Consider the following 16,441-nt stretch of genomic DNA (forward strand, 5'->3'; position numbering starts at 1 on the left):
TATGTTTTTCTCTTTCTTACTGTTTATTCAATGTCACATGCTGTTTTTATTTTGTTTTTTAATTATGTAAAGCACTTTGAAATGCCTTGCTGCTGAAATGTGCTATACAAATAAAATTTGATTTGATTTGATCCCTGGCACAAAGTCAAGTTTGTTCTCGGTGTGGGTTGGACTCCACCAGGGCTGTCCCTTCTTGCTGATCTTGTTTGTGGTGTTCATGGACAGGACCTCAAGTCACAGTAATCGGTGGTAATTGGTTTGGGAACCCAAGGGACTTGTCTTCGCTTTTTGAAGATGATGCATGTTCTGTTGGCGTCTTCAAGGTCATGATCTTCAGCGTATATTGGGGTGGTTCACAGTAGCGTGAAGAGGCTGGAATGAGAGTCTGCTTCTTTAAGGCTGAGGCCATGGTTCTCAAATGGAAAAAGGTGGAATGCTAGAGGGATTACATATCTTCACTGGCCTGGGATCCCCAAGGAGGAGCTGGAGAGTGTTGCTGAGAAGTGGGATGACTGGGTTTTCCTCCTGGACCTGTTGCCCCTGCGATCAGATCACAGTTAAGCAGTGATGGAGCGATGGATGGATGGATGAAGAAAGAAGGCAGAAATGGCTTCTTTGACTTTAAAGTTCAGACCCCTGAAGTAAACCAGTGGAACATGTATTCTGCTGCAGTGAACTCAAAACAGTATTTTTATTAATTGAGTTAATACTTTAGATTGTTAAGTTGCTCCCAGAGGGTCCTATAATTTTTTTTCATAATAAGTTGAAGGTGCTGCATCATTTGATTCAGTTTTGAGTTCTTCAAGTTATGAATCAATCTTATTCTAACAAGTGGCATTTGTCAAAACTTCAAATGTTAATATTTCGGGGTGGCTGTGGATTAGTGGTTAGAGCAGTCATCATCCAACTGAATGCCACATGTCAAAGTGACACTGAACCCCTCACTGCCTCCATTGTGCTCCATTGGTGTATGAATGCGCTCTAAAGCACGTATTAGACTCTATAGAATGATTTATTCAGGTAAGCACTGTAGAGATGCAGTAGAGTTCTGTATGAGTGTGTGTTTGTGTGGATGAGTAAATGAGAGCACAGATTGCGTTGTAAAGTGCTTTTAGTGGACTGACTGCTAGAAAGGCCCAGTCCATTTACCTTTTAAAAATAACTGATAAGATACAGTACTTTGCCTAATCTTTAGATGTGTGTCAACACCTCTCTGGCTGGCTACTTTCATAGATTACTGGTTTTATTTTCCCCAATAAAGAATAGTCATTTATTTTTTTTAGTTCTTATTGTTTTCAATAGACCATCACATAAAACAGAACACTCCATTGTTATGGTTTGACTAAAACTTTATTTGAATACATGCAAAAAAGGATGATATAAAAATCTAAGATTATCATACCTAAATAAGTTACAATATTAAACACAAGGTGGCAGTGGGACTCAAAGTTTGGGAGGAAAGTGTCAGTGCAGTCTTAAAAAAATAAAGCCACATCAAAGTAAAAGAATAACCCATGCACACAGTGCATACACTTTCAGAAGATGCAGGAGCATGCTTTCCTTCAAGCATTTTCATTGTTGCAAACAAAATCATCCATGGAGGCCTGCAGAAAGAACAAAAAGACCATTTTATTTTACAAAACTGAACAGTAAGTAAGAACATTCTTTTAAAGGTTCTTTATATCACTCACACATCAGCCTCATTACTGTGATGCACATGTATAGTTGGGTTCTGAAGTATGCAGTCAATCATCGTGGTCATAAATGTCATTACCCTAAGGTTTTTATTGATTTGTTTAAACTGTTTTGAACTGGCGGAATGATTATAAAACATACAGGCTCAAATATATAGATAGGTCCCCTAAATATTTTAAGGAGTGGGAGTAGAAGGTACTAAAAGGTCTAAAAGGTCTGACAAGGTTAAGGCCTTTTAACTTCTTGGTAGTGATCATGATTGACTGCAGATTGTAGTTTCTCTTTGCCAGCATAAAGAAGGATTCATTTGCCAGCACTTATTATATTGACCAAAACTCAGAACAATTAAATAATTTAAAGAACTCAGAAATCTTAGAAGAAGAAATTAAGATTTACACAAGTTGGCAAATTTTTTTGGAGCCAATTTTAAACACCCTCATATTTCAAGATCGTCAGTTCAACCAAATTATAAGTAAGTACAAAGTTATTTGGATGTGTCACCACTTTGTCAAGGTCTGGAAGAAGACAGAAACTGTCAAGAGGTTAGTATGGTCATGAACAACCCAGGAACCAACAAGGTTCTAGCCTACCATTAACTAGAATCTGCTTTACTGTGGCTTGAGTCTTGATGGTTCCTGCCTTCACTGTCCACAGTGAAGCTAGTTTTACATCACCATTAAACTAAAAAGATGGCAACCAAGAAAGAAGCTCCTGCTCTAAAAGCTACACTTTAAAGCTGGACTGAAATCTGCAGCTGTAGAAATAGAAAAGCCAAATGTCTTTTGGAGAAAAGTTTTATGGTCAGCTGAGCCAAAGGTGGATCTGTTTAGCTACAATGACAAGAGATTTCTTTAAAGGAGTTAAGGTAAGGCTTTTAAACCTAAGACCATTGTACCAACTGTCAAGCATAGTGATGGTAGCATCATGCTGTGGTTCTGGTGCATTGCAAAATGTGAATAGAATAATGAAGGAGGAGGACTACTCTTACTGCTACAAATTCTTCAACTTCACCTCAAATCAACAGCTTGAAACTTGGACATATTTGAGTGTCGATCCCAAACAAACATCAGAACTGGTTCCTGATTGGATAAGGAGCTTCTGGAATAGGCTTCCCAAGGCCCCAAACTCAACTCAATTGAAGATTTATGGACTATCTGAAAGCCAGATCTGTTCCAGGAAACTAACCAATTTAAATTAACTCCCTCAACTCTGCCAACAAAGGTGCTTATACATCCAGCCAGAATTATACCAGAACCTTGTTGATGGCTATAAAATGTGTGTGGCCATGGTGCAACTTACAAAGGAACATTTAACTAAAAGATAGTGGCAGTGTATGCATGCAATTGAGCCTGTAGATGTATTTTTGACCTTGCATGGATTAGAGAAAATTCAAACATGTTGAGCCAATTCTGGGTTTAAAAAAAAAAGAATTAAAAAATATAATTGAAGCTACATAAGTCTGAGGCTCTTTGAGTTAGGACTTAACATCACAACGGGAACTGTTAAAACCACTCTAGTTGCTTTTCTACAATTTCTGATTTTTATTTAAAAACCATCTGCCACACACCTGTATTTCCTTACAATCAGATGAATGAAGAGGTGAGCTGTGGATCAACAGTGTCTTGTCTGCCCTCACCTGCATGAGCAACCTCTCCTTCTGGAGTTTCTTGTAGAAGAGGAGAACATCAGGATCTGCTCGGACCACATGGGGGTTAAAGTCCATGACCCTTAGTCCCTCCAGGCTCCGGGCCCGAGACAGGGCCACGTAGGCCTGACCGCTTTCAAACACTCGGGCCAGAGAGATCTCAACACAGTCCAGGGTCATTCCCTTTAAAACAAAATACAAAGCTATACTGTTTAATACTTTTAATTAAAGGGACATTTTGGACATTATGAAGTGGGGTTCTGTGCATGTTATGAACCATTAATATTTTAAGTGTTTTAAATGGTTCTTTGAATGACCTCAGTTTAAAAAATATTGTTTCATTCTGCCCACACAGATAGCTACTTTGATAAGATAACAGATAAGACCAAAGTGCTTTTCTGTTGTCTTGAAACAACTCTGATCTCCAAAATCATGCAAACGCTACGATTTAAACCACTGGCAGCTAATAATTGTCTATTTTAAAACGGCTTCAATCTTCAAAAGGTCAACCCAGTTCAAAATGGCTACCACAGACAACTGACCTTAGAAAACTAAAAGTGGCTATTACTCAGTCAATTTTACAGATCTGGAGTTAAAATGTTTGTGTGGTTTGTAGCTGAGCATTGCTCCAATACACAATTTGAGTGCAACACATTGTTCAACATATTTGCTTAAAGCTACAGTGGGCAACTTGTTTTAAATACTTTTTTTTTTAATCATGTATGTTAACTACATGTACACATTCCTTTAGGTATCAATAAATTGGAGTGACCAAAACAAATAAATAAATTAATTTAAATTTTTGTCATAGTTGACTAAAAGCTTCACCCAAATACAGCATTTTGTGCCAAAATTATTGATTAGGCAGCAAATCTGTCTGTCTTCATGCACCACCCCGCATTTGTTTACATTCTTACTGTGCATTCACTGCTCGCACATCAGATTCCACTACAGAGCTTTGCAGTGCAGAGAGACTCTATTAGAGTATGCAAAAATGGTTGTCAAAGAGCAGCAGCAGCTTGTTTCTGCTCCTTCAACTTCAAGCACAACTTCCCGAGGCAGAAAAAGATTATACTGTACATAGTCCCTGTAGTTTAAAAGCACAACGCTCAGCTGAACATTGCTCCCGCCCAGCTGAGTGTGACAGTGTACATTCACAGGTCTTAGAGGTGTGGCTTTGGAGGGAGCTCTGAGGTGAGGGGCGTAGAGTTGGCGGTCTGTTAGGATTTGAAACATACCGTTCTCGTGTTTGGTAATAAATTGTGCACTTCAGCTTTAAAACACGGACATTAACTTTTGGAGCCAACCATGTCTGTCTGTTAAACTATCTCATGTGCAACTGGACAGAGTGCAACTAGACTCTCAGAGAGTAATTACTGAACGTACATCTACAACTCATTAACTTTTTGAGTCAGTCCAATTCACAATGGCCACCCCAGCCAATCAACTATTGCCTACACAAAACTGACTATACCTCAGTTAATTTTACAGATATGTATATGATGTGGTAGTTGCTGAGTCATTCACAGGGGATACTCTTGAAAGATATTGTATGAGGTTGCTCATAATTTATCATGGTTTGACCACTATGGCTACAGTAATTTGTCAACATAATTTGATCTTAGTCTAAAGCACTATGGAATGAAAGGCAGTGGCTGACAGGCATTCCTTCAAGGAATGCTAGGCCTTTATTCTTATCTACTTGAATACAAAATTGAAAAACGTTTTCTCAGTGTCCAAAAACCTGAGGAAACATGATTTTTTTACATCTGTCTCTGATGAGTGTTGGAGCGACACAAATCCTAAAGAGAATAAAGAGTGAATGGATGCACATATGATACATTCTTATGTTCTTAGACTCCCCCCAATGGTCATGACCAATGAACCCAATTACACAAGAAGCTTCCTTTCCTTTTTTTAGGCAATTATTGATTCTGGGGTGAGGATATAGAGATGGTTGTGGAAGCAGAGCTGAAGCTGCTGGTGAGAGTGTCACAGTGGTTGCCGGGAAGTGAAGGTCTCTAACCTGAGCTTTATAGTCATTTCCTTTTCAAACAGAGTTGTTGCTACTAGTCTCGCCTGGCCAACTCCTTCCCACAGTTTAATGAGGAAAAAACCTGTAGGAACCTCATTGTCAGATTCTATTTCTGCTCATTTTTGCACACAGAAAAGAGGAAACAGGAAATGAGGAAAAATAGTAAACCAAACACAGCACAGGAGATTGGATAGGAACATGACTAATTTTCTATCATTTTTGTGCTTCTGTGCCCATGGTAAAACAAAATAAACACTCTGTGATTAAAGACCACACTGTAAATCAGTGAAGTGCTTTAAAGGGAAAATGAAAAAAGTCTTTCGAAGCTAACATAATTCAAAAGAAAGTCAGAAAAAGGTGCTTGTTTTCAGAGTCTCTCATTTTAAAAACTTTACACTAATTTAAAACTAATAATCAAAGATCAAAAAAAAAATTCTAGGGTCTCTTCTGCATTTTTCATGATGTATCAAGAGCCAAACACAAGGCAGTAAACAGCAAATACAGATAGTGTGGGGGTGAAATGTTTCAGTATGTTGCAGTTAATTGTGTAAACTGACCCAAAACTTCAACATCTGTGTCATTCTTCAGCTTCCCAAAGGACAAGAAAGTCTGATGGATGTGGTTAGTTTAGCTCCTGGTGAAAATTACTACCTAAAGTCTGGTGACTGACTGTGCAGTTAAAGTTATGACAATGAGCATCTGAAGTTCAGACCTTCAATAGAAGAACCGCCACTTGTCGGACCAGCACCAGCAGCTTCTAGCTGTCTGGATGGGAAACTCCTTAAGAGCAGCCGACAGAAAGTCAGTCATAGGGTAGAAAGTCGAGGTTGGTGGATCTTAATGAAACTTTTCACACATGCATATTTAGGTCTAAAATCGCACATCCCAAAATATGTTCAAAAATATTACTTTGGTTGCCATGGAAACGAGCTAGGCTGAAAAATTGCCTAAATCAGCACTTTTGGTGTCTCAGACGGTCGCATTTTTAGCACTTTTTATGTGCAAATTAGAGACAGATTTGCTAGACCTATATATTAATGATATATATCACTGAAATCTGGAAGCTTTATATTTTCAAAAGAGGTGTAACATATATATGTACTTGTTAAGTGTAAAGGCACTATTCACGTTTTAGAAGACTAACTTTATTCAAATGTTACAAGTTTGGAAAATTCCAAAAAATGGCAATTTTCCTTGCTCTACTGCCAGAGTTTGGACCAAGGTAGGCCATTTTGCTGGCATAAATATGAAAGATGGATTCCTAAGCTACACATTTATGGAAAAAAAATTAATTGACCCATACCCATGGAAAATCTGTGAACAATTCAGTATTAGCCTAAATTCCAATATTGGTAAAATATAAAGAAACTGTAAAAATGGCTTTTTTGAAAAAATCTTCCAGAATGTGAGGATCAACCCATCATCTTGTCATCATATGCAATTTATAAAGTGACCCCTGTAGACCATTATAGCATATTAAAAACTTATTGCAATTTAGTTTCAATACCAATATGTGTCACATACATCTCACCATATTTGGCTGAAACACAAGTTTCAGTAAATATTGTGAAAATGGCTTTTTTGAAAAAATCTTCCAGAATGTTAGGATCAACCCATCATTTTGTCATCATATATCATTTATAGAGTGACCCATGACAAAATAAAAAAAAATGTTATTGCAATTCTATGGCAATACCAATATATGGCATAGGCCTACACTCAATTTTTATTATCAGGGAACAAAAATTTTACAAAAATTGTAAAAATGGTTCAATTTACACACCCCACAGGTAGTGCTGCCAAGGTGAGACACTAACAAGTAACTACCACCTAAATTTCAAATAAACCTATACAAATCAATATCTAGTGATGACTGCATGATAACTCACAAACTATTGAAATATGGACTCTTGCACGTACAAGATGACTGCAGGTCACAATGACAAGGTCAAGAGCAAGTCACCATGCTGCAGTTCATGGTTTACAAAACAGGAATATATGTATAAACAATTGTATGGGTGGATTGCAGATGACTGTGAACATTGCGTTTGCAATCGTTCAGTGGCAAAACAGTTTCAGATTCTCTTGAACTGCTACCACACTCGATGGGTGGAAAAAGTCCTGGGATCACGGCAAATGAGCAGCTCATTGTGCCGAGTCCACAGATACGTTAGTATCTGTGGGTGAGTCCAAATGAATCTGATTCTGAAACAAGAAAATTCTAATCAATCATGACAACTGGTTTTGAGAAAAAAACGTATTCTACATTGTAGCTCAAGTTGTTCTTATGCAACCACAATAACTGTTACATGAAAAACGGTTGTATCTCAACTATATGAAGCCATCATTTCAGTATAAATTACTAAATATACTTACGATAATACTTCAAATCAATTGAAAGTGGTTTTCTATGGTTGAAACTCCCGGTGCATACGCTGTTGTTATGACAACACGTGGCAGTAAATGTTTTGTTGAACCATTTCAACGACAAAAATCACTCTAGAATGCATCAATTTCTCAAGTTTCCGCCCCCTTTATTGGGGCTTTTTCAAAAAGGTCAATTAATTTTTAATTTTTTTTTTTACACGTATAAGAAAATACACTATTTTTCTTAATATCTATTGAATATGAAGTCACCGATTAGGTCCAAACTCCGACAATTTAATTTTTAGTGAAGCGTGTTTTTGAACTAATTTGAGAGCTCGAAATAGGACCTTATTTTAAAAATTTGTATTTTATAAAATATCTGTTCCAAAAGGCACAGAATGTTCAAAAACACAAAGAAGAGATATGTTTCTTCACAAAACAGTGTTTAAAAAATATTTAAAAAGTATATGTAGTATTTTTTTCTATGCATTAAAAAGAGCCATTTTTGGTCTTATTAACTTGCTGAATTTGAGGCGCATTTGCCCCCAAAACACACGGCTGGATACCATGGCAACCACTTAATATTATGCCAAAATATTTTGGGAAAGATTTACACTAGCCAAGTACTATTCACACACCCAGTTTTATTAAAATCCATGAGATGTCACTTTCCATGTTTTTTGCAATATGACTGATTTTCCCTGTCAGCTGCTCTTAAAGACTCATTATTGTAAAGCTCAGGGGTTCTCCTTGTGAAATGTGGGGCTCAAGTTCCCAACAGCATTACTCCAGACCCATTTGTTGTAGAGGAGTAATTTTGTTTTAAATCATAATGGCTGAAGGAGGAGAAGAAACTGATTTGGTTGCAGATATTCTTACAATACTCCTTCAAGATTGACTTTTCAAGAAAAGCTGGACATTGTGAGGAAACTATGTCCAACCCCAAAGCTAGTAAGCCCGTCCCAGTCCAGGAGAAAGGTTTTTCTGCCACATTCAAATCAACAACTACAGCAGTACTCATGGCTCACAGCCTCTGAGAAGCACTGTAGTTTGGATTGCTGAGAACATCTTTTATTTGCAGCTGATTGAAGTGGTGTTTGGCATCACACTGGGTTTGCAAAATGTTTAACCAAGGCAGCAGTGAGACACTAAAGCACAGCTGGACACTTAAGGGTGACGGTGCGCTTGAAAACTTTTGGGGAAACCCGAGTGAATCTACAGCTCAATAAACAGGTGTGTGTGTGTGTGTGGTAGGGGGGGATGGGGTTTTGTCAATAAAAAGGGGAAAAATATGTAAACTTTGAAGAGACTGGTAGATTGTCCTTGTGTGGCACTGACAGTGGCAGTACTTGAAGGAGAGAGATTACATGAACAAGCTGTTTCAGCACATCATGAGGAGTCTGTCTGATGGATATAATACACACCTGGATTGTTTGAGTTTTGTTTCACTCATACAGAAGTCTTTATGATTTGCTTTCAACCCTTTGGTTTATACAGTGTCTGATGGTGTGATCTGACACTGACGTATCTTGACCTTGGAGCTCACATGTAATCTCTTTGGTTACCATTCATATTATCCTTCCTTTAAATTTGTCAAAAGATTTGTCTCTTGTGGCCACGTCCAGGGATGTTGGCTATTATCATCGTATTGATGATGTCAATCATTGTCTTTCTAAGCTCCTGAGACAACTCTGTCCTCAGCTTTCTGTGCTCCAGGTTCAGTGTGGTACACACCATGATACCAAACAGTCCTGTGACTACTTTCACCCTTTAAACAGGCAGACTGACTGATTACAGGACTGAAGACACCTGTGATACTGATTACAGGACACACCTGAATTTTAACATGTCCCTGTGGACAAATTAGTTTCAGTCTTTTCTAGGAGTACCATCCTTTTTGTTAAGGCCAGTTTCATTATATATTTTTTTAAACAATTCTGTTGAACCAAAATTCAAAAGCAATGACTGATTTTCATTAGTTGAAAACTGACATAGGCAGAGGTGCAGATGACATAAATTAAACTACTTCAGATAAAGACACTCCTAATACCCAACAATGGCAAGTAAACTTGAGGACAAGCTGTGAGTGTGCTCTGAAGCTGTTCTGAAGCTGTTCTCACCTGGCTCTTGTGGATAGAGATGGCCCAGGCCAGTTTAAGTGGCAGCTGCTGTCGGCTTAAGAAGATCCCACCAGCAGACTTGAACACCCAGCGCTCTGGTTTCAGCACCTCTGTGACCCCACACAGGAAACGCACACGTGGGAGTCCTGGGGGCACAGCCGATCAGGCAGTATAAGGACAAACAAAATGGAACCTTCTCAGTTTTTACTGAAATATTTCTTACTTCCTATACTCTTTCTACCAAAAAGGGCTTAGTTGTAAAATTCTAGGATTCCCAAAAAGTTCTTATTTGCGTAATTTCCTGGATCTGTCTTGTGATGGGGGCTGTATGGTGAAGCAGTGGTTAGCACTGTCGGTCTCTGATTCTCGGAGTTAGCATGTTCTCTCTGCGTATGTGAGAGTTTCCTTCAGGTATTGTGCTTTCTTCCAGCAACATGCATGTTTGGTTCATCAGTGATTCTAAATTAACCTTAAGAGAAGATGGGAAGATGCATAATTATGTTCTCTTCTGTAGCTCTGTAAGGGGCTGATGACCTGTCTGAACCACCTCTTTTTATTGTCAACTCTGTCTGTCTGTTATTGAAATATCTTATATGAACCACTGGACTGATTTTAATGACCTCTCAGAAAGTAATTATTGGGAATAAGTTCATTACATTAACTTTTGGAGTCCACCCAATTCAAGATGGCTGCTACAGGTAATCAACATTAGCAAACTCAGATAGCTGTAACTCAGTCATTTTTTATAGATTTTGAGCTAAAATTTGGTGTGGTAGTGGCTGAGGGTCACTCCTAACACTTCTGGCAAGGTTTCAAATCAGATCAGCATAACGTCACCTACAAAGTTTGATCAAAATGCCAATAATTCTGTCCATTCTCATCATAAGATGACCTTAGTTTAAGACTCTGGCATTAAAGGCGGTGGGCAAAATGCATTCCTTAAGTTAATATCCTGCTTTTAATTCAGATCTTTTTGTTGTTGCTGTTTGTTTGTGGGAACAAACAGATCCTAATATGTGGACACAAGTCTGCATAAAATTTCTGGAGGGAAGGAACTGTCAGTCAGAGGGTCCCCACAGGGAAATATACAGATATGTTGAACATCTGTAGCAAGCCTGCAGCTCCTCCAGCAGAAAACTAGATCCTGCCCTTCCAGGGAAACATCATCTTTACCAGGACAAAGTGAAGGTTTTGTCACTACAGTAAATGTTCACTCACACAGACAACCTTCAATGTCAAAGCACTCGGGTCAGTTCATATTCAATAAAAACAACCTCATTCAGTTTTAAATGGACAGAAAATATGAATTTGAACAAATTAATGCACAATACCGACAAGTATCCTTAAACAGCCAGACCATTATGAATGAAATTTGTTTTGCTTGTTTGCATCAAAGACATTCGTTCAACTTTGACATTTTTCTTAGAACAACATAATGAAAACAAAAAACACAAACCGTGTTTTCCAGTCTCAAAAGCTACAACAACTCCCCGCGCTCCATTCACCAGACCTCGACCAACATCCAGGTTTTTTGCCAACATGACCTTTAAAATACAAAATGTTTCATTAGTTGCCTTTAACAGACCGAGGACAGAAATGAATAAAAATAAATAAATCACAAGCAAATCATTTCATGGTAAACTGGTGCAGTTAAATTTGTTTAAAACTTACCTGAGCTCCCACTTTGAGTTGGATCAGTCTGATAACGGGGCTGTGAGTGTCGATGGTCTTTACCAGTACTGGGTCACTGTCCAGGGCTTCAAAGATCCGCACTGAGCCTGAGGGGCAACAACAGCTACTTCAACAAACCAGTGCTGCTGAAAGTTTTTATAGGATCGAAACAGGGTAATAAAATCAAAACGACAGGTGTGTTGTGTTGTGAGCGAAAAGGACTGAAGAAAAAAAATAAAGAAATTGTATTTTTTGCAAAAATTCAGTGTGAATGTTGAGTGCTGAAATTTGTTGAAGAGTAAATTAACTAAATTTTTAAAGTTTAAAAAAAGCATAACACAGAAGCCAAAATTAAGCAAAACAGCTAAAACCTAAATGTAGCAAAAAGCACATTTAAAAGTTAAAATTAGGAAGTCTGTAGCTTAAAGTTGAAAAGGAGCTTAAGAAAAAACTGAGCAAGTATGATGAAGTAATTACAGAAAGTGTTTCTGAAGTAACTGAAGAGGTCTCAATGTATTTCTATTGGAAAATATTTTGGAAACATTGTTAAATAATTCAAAACATATTAAAATTACAAATACAAAAAGTCATAGCACACTATTGCTGATCAAGCAAAATGCTTTGTAGAATGCAAAAGTAGTTTGATTGCAAAAAAATAAAAAATACAGAAGACACTATAAACAGGAAAACAATAGTTTATACAATTTACAATACAACTGTTTTTCTGTTTATAGTTTTTTTCTGTAAGCTTTTCAAAATCAATAAATTAAAAAAAAAAAAAAAATATATATATATATATATATATATATATAAAGAAAACTGTCATTATCCGCATTTTTTTTTTAATGACGCAGTTCATTAAGCTGCACCAGAGCAGGAAATAACATTTATCAGAACCCGAGTGGCCTCCTGCTGAGACTTAACGCTCCTCCTGAGAGGAGAACAGTTTTAATGAGGTTACCATTCTGCTTACAGTTCCACCTCTAACAGTAAGTAACACCTGCTTCAAGTTGGAAGGTAACAGGAAAAAAAATGATCCAATAAGAACGTAGATTTCAGACCTGGCAGCTGCTGGAGTTTCTTCTCATTTGTGAGCTCCACATCATCCTTGTGTGTGCACAGCCTGGTGGCCAGAATCCCGTCCCTCTCTATCTGACGGTAAGCACTTTTCATCAGCTTATCTGTGACGTCCTCTGTCACTCTGAAAGATGTGACAGAATGGGTCTTTTAGCAAAAAGCTGAAGCTCATGCTGTACCCATACACAACTAACATTAATACATATCTAAGTGTACAGCGAACTACAGAGGCTTCAGAAGGTTTTCAGACCCTCATCACTTTTTGCAGTTTTGTCATGTTGCAGCCTGATGCTATAATCATTTAAATAGTTTTCCTTCCTCAATCTCCATGCGGTAGCTTTATAATGACTAAGGCTCGGTCCAAATACTCGCACTTGCACCCTCGTTCCACCCTTGTGTCCTTCAAATGCACGTTCATGCTGAAGGGTTTGAGTGCCTAGTGTGTCCCAATTCTCCGGAGTGCTCTTTAGCCCCGCCCCCTTTGTGTACTACATCTGCCCTTCGGCTAAGCCTGCATCCAGGCAGACTTCAGCAAAGTATTTACCCACAATTCATCGCTGCATGTGACGTTTTGATTATTATTTTTATTTTCTTTTAGTGATAAGGAAAGGGTTTTGAATTAAAAGGCAGAAATATGGCAGTGGTGACAGAGCAAGCTGCATCTGTCACAAAAAAAGCAGTTTTAAAATGTAAAGTATTGAAATAAATATTGTTTCACTCTGCTGTACATGTGTGAATACTATCAAACTTTGCTCCATATTCAACAAGTCGCAACAAAACACATTTGAACAGCTAAATATCTCCTGCAATGACGTTGGAAAGCAAAAATACCTATACTGTACTTTTAAAATCGTATTGGCACCTTCTTCAGATACCAAAGCAGCGACTGGTCCCGCCATGTTGGATGCCACAGTTATGATGCAGAGGCGTACTGTCCCAATGCTCCAATTTTTAACCTGCGTGCATGAAGCCTTCTGTGCACTTCGATTGAGTACACATTTCATAGAGGAGTGTAGGGTGTAGTGAGAGTATTGGGACCGCGCCTAAGTCAGGGGTCTACAACCTGCATATCTGGAGTGACGTGTGGCTCTTCACACCCTCTGAAGTGGCTCCTTGAAATTATGACTAAAAACAACAGGAACCTGAGTAGTCTTTATAAACTGACAATAGGAAACAATAGTTTTAGCAGCTTGTCTGTCCAGGTGTTTTCTAACATGTTCAAGAAAATTCTGAAGCAGAATGACACTAATAAAGTTACAAGTAGAGCTCAGTTAATAGAAATTAGTCGCACTTTGTTGTTATTACAGTACCAGAATAAACTAACTAGGGCTGAAGTTTTCACTAGAAAAGTTTAAAATTCAGGGATTTTATTGAGGTCCTACTTTGTCAGCCTATTCTCCATTTTGTTTACACAATTTTGTTGACATATAGTAAATGCATTCTCCAACTGACCTATAAAATTTTCATTTTTCTGCATATTTAGAAAAATATATGTAAAGTATTTAAATATATGTCAAATATATTTTTAAAGGGCCAAACAGATTTTTTTGTGGCTCTATGTAAACTTTATTTAGTAGGAAAGATGGCTGAAATGTATGGAGGACCAACACTGACATAATTAAAAATAAAAGCAGAAATAAATATATTTTGTTTTTCCTTTTTCTTATACAAGTGTTTGTTCTTTTGACATTTCCTCGTCTCCTCGTTTTACTTTACTGTGTGCATTTCTGCCTCAATCTGCAAATTAGGAGAGCTGCCTTCTTGGTCCAGACATATACTAAGGTATCACACCAGTGTATTTACATGAATTAAAACAACAAAAGCAACATTATAATGTACATGTAAATGCACAAGTGCTTCCTGAACACCAATACTTACAAACACGGAGGTCTCCCAAGGCACAAGCATGTTGGCCACATTTAGCGTTTATAAGACCTGTTTTCTCTCTTATTTTTCAAAACTTTAGGGAGAAAATATGTCAAAGCTTGTTTTATGGAGAGAGCACTCACTACGTCACGTATTCTGCACGTATCATATAACAAAGATAAGATGTCTCATTACGATTAAAATTCAAACATTTTAACAGTTTTTAGCATAAATTTTCTTAAACTAATTAACTTTAACCTATTTATTATTTTGTGTATGTAACTTGGTCACGTAATGAACTTGTTGCTGTCTTTGAATAAAAGGCAACACACCCGTGGCTCGACCTTTCAATCAGGCGAACTTTATGACAGCCGGATGTGACGTCAGCCTCCATGGCGGGAGTCCCACGCTCCGGCGGCGGCAGGCGGTGAAATATAAACACAGCTGCATTCAGCAGCTCTGGGCGCAGGAGAGGTGCGCCCTGAACCGCCCTCTCTATTGTACTGAAGAGGAGCTACTGTGCATGTACAACTTTTAACGAGAGTCTATGGACAAAGATTTTTGCGCCCAAGGGCGGAAATACGTCTTCAATCAGACAACGTCGAAGAACGAAACAAGTTAAAATATTCATCTTACACAACTAAAAAAATATATAAATATTTCAAAATATTTTTATTTTATCATTTCATTTTTGTTTAGTTTTTTTAACGTGTTATTGAAGATAATGATCTATTAGCCAGCCGCCACTGTCCTCTACTATTGGTCAATAAAGAGGAAGGAGCAGGATCCATGTGCAGATTGATTGTGCATTTGGTGTAAATTTGACGCCGAACAGCTGATCAATGTCATTTCATGGTTACCAATGGCAACCACGGAGAAAAGAGCAAAGAAACTAAATTTCACACAGGCAATAATTGATGCGTTTGTGAGTGAGGTGGAGAACAGAAAAATTATCCTTTTTGGGAGCCACAGTCATGGCGCTACAAATAAAAGGAAGCGTTGTGAGTGGAAACCCGTCGTTATCATTGTTAATTCTGTGAGTGGGACAGAGAGGACAGTGGCAGAGGTGAAGAAAAAGTGGTTAGATTTTAGGGTGGAGACAAAAAAAAGTGACAAACCGGCCACCGCCAGAGCATGTCAGCCACAGATGGGGGTAAAGGTGGACCGAACTGACACCATTTGAAAGAAGGATGGCTGTTGTTGTGCTGAAAAGCGGTATTAAAGCACGCCTCCTCTGTGCTCTGGGGATTTGGAAAGGGAAACAGTAAATAGTCATCACTGACTGTATTGCTGTCAGTTAAGCTAGCAACGTGCCTTAACCTTTCCACAACTGTCTGAGACATCTCTGCTACGACTTCACTTCCTCTCAAATGAGGCGTTCTCCTGAAACGTCCAAAAGCGCAGGAATGCACAATTGATCCGCACATGGATCCTGCTCCTTCCTGTTTATTGACCAATAGTAGAGGAGCAGGACCAAGAAGGCAGCCCTCCTCATTTGCATAATGAGGCAGAAATGCACATTGTAATGTAAAAGGAGGAGATGAGGAAATGTAAAAAAGAACAAACACTTGTACAAGGAAAAGGCAAAAACAAAATATAAACATTACTTGACGAAAATGCATGTGTAACTTTTTAATTATGTCAATTTCAGTCCTCCATAGAAATGACTTCTTTTTAAACAGAAACACTGCATATCCCTGGATGGAGTGAAAATAAAATGTTATGTAATTTTGTAAATTTAATCAAAAGAAAATGAAAAAAAGGAAAATCACATTTACTGAAGTATTAAGATATTTTGCAGCAGCACCTAACATTGAGCTTTTTTGTCTTGATCTCTTACTGAGATATTTCAACACCTTAGCTAGACCACATGTGGTCAATTAAATGAATTGGACCTGATTTGGAAAGGCACACACACACACACACTTCTCTATAGAAGTTTTTTTTTTTTTTTTTTTTTTTTTT

General features: G+C 37.9%; 1 protein-coding gene across 5 annotated transcripts in view; it reads right to left on the bottom strand.

Annotated features, from left to right (window-relative positions):
- Positions 1–1,331: 1,331 nt before the first annotated feature.
- The window catches only part of pif1 (PIF1 5'-to-3' DNA helicase homolog (S. cerevisiae)), a 28,125-nt gene continuing 13,015 nt past the window's right edge, over positions 1,332–16,441 (bottom strand). For all 5 annotated transcript variants that reach the window (XM_037981743.1, XM_037981746.1, XM_037981747.1 and 2 more), the window contains 6 exons: positions 12,595–12,734; positions 11,534–11,640; positions 11,319–11,406; positions 9,863–10,008; positions 3,332–3,523; positions 1,332–1,604 (listed from right to left, as the gene is read on the bottom strand). In XM_037981743.1, the coding sequence (XP_037837671.1) occupies positions 1,563–1,604; positions 3,332–3,523; positions 9,863–10,008; positions 11,319–11,406; positions 11,534–11,640; positions 12,595–12,734 (715 nt within the window). In that variant the 3' untranslated portion in view covers positions 1,332–1,562. The remainder of the gene's footprint in view (positions 1,605–3,331; positions 3,524–9,862; positions 10,009–11,318; positions 11,407–11,533; positions 11,641–12,594; positions 12,735–16,441) is intronic.

Source organism: Kryptolebias marmoratus, linkage group LG20, assembly GCF_001649575.2.
Source record: "Kryptolebias marmoratus isolate JLee-2015 linkage group LG20, ASM164957v2, whole genome shotgun sequence".
In the NCBI taxonomy this organism is placed as follows: Eukaryota; Metazoa; Chordata; class Actinopteri; order Cyprinodontiformes; family Rivulidae; genus Kryptolebias; species Kryptolebias marmoratus.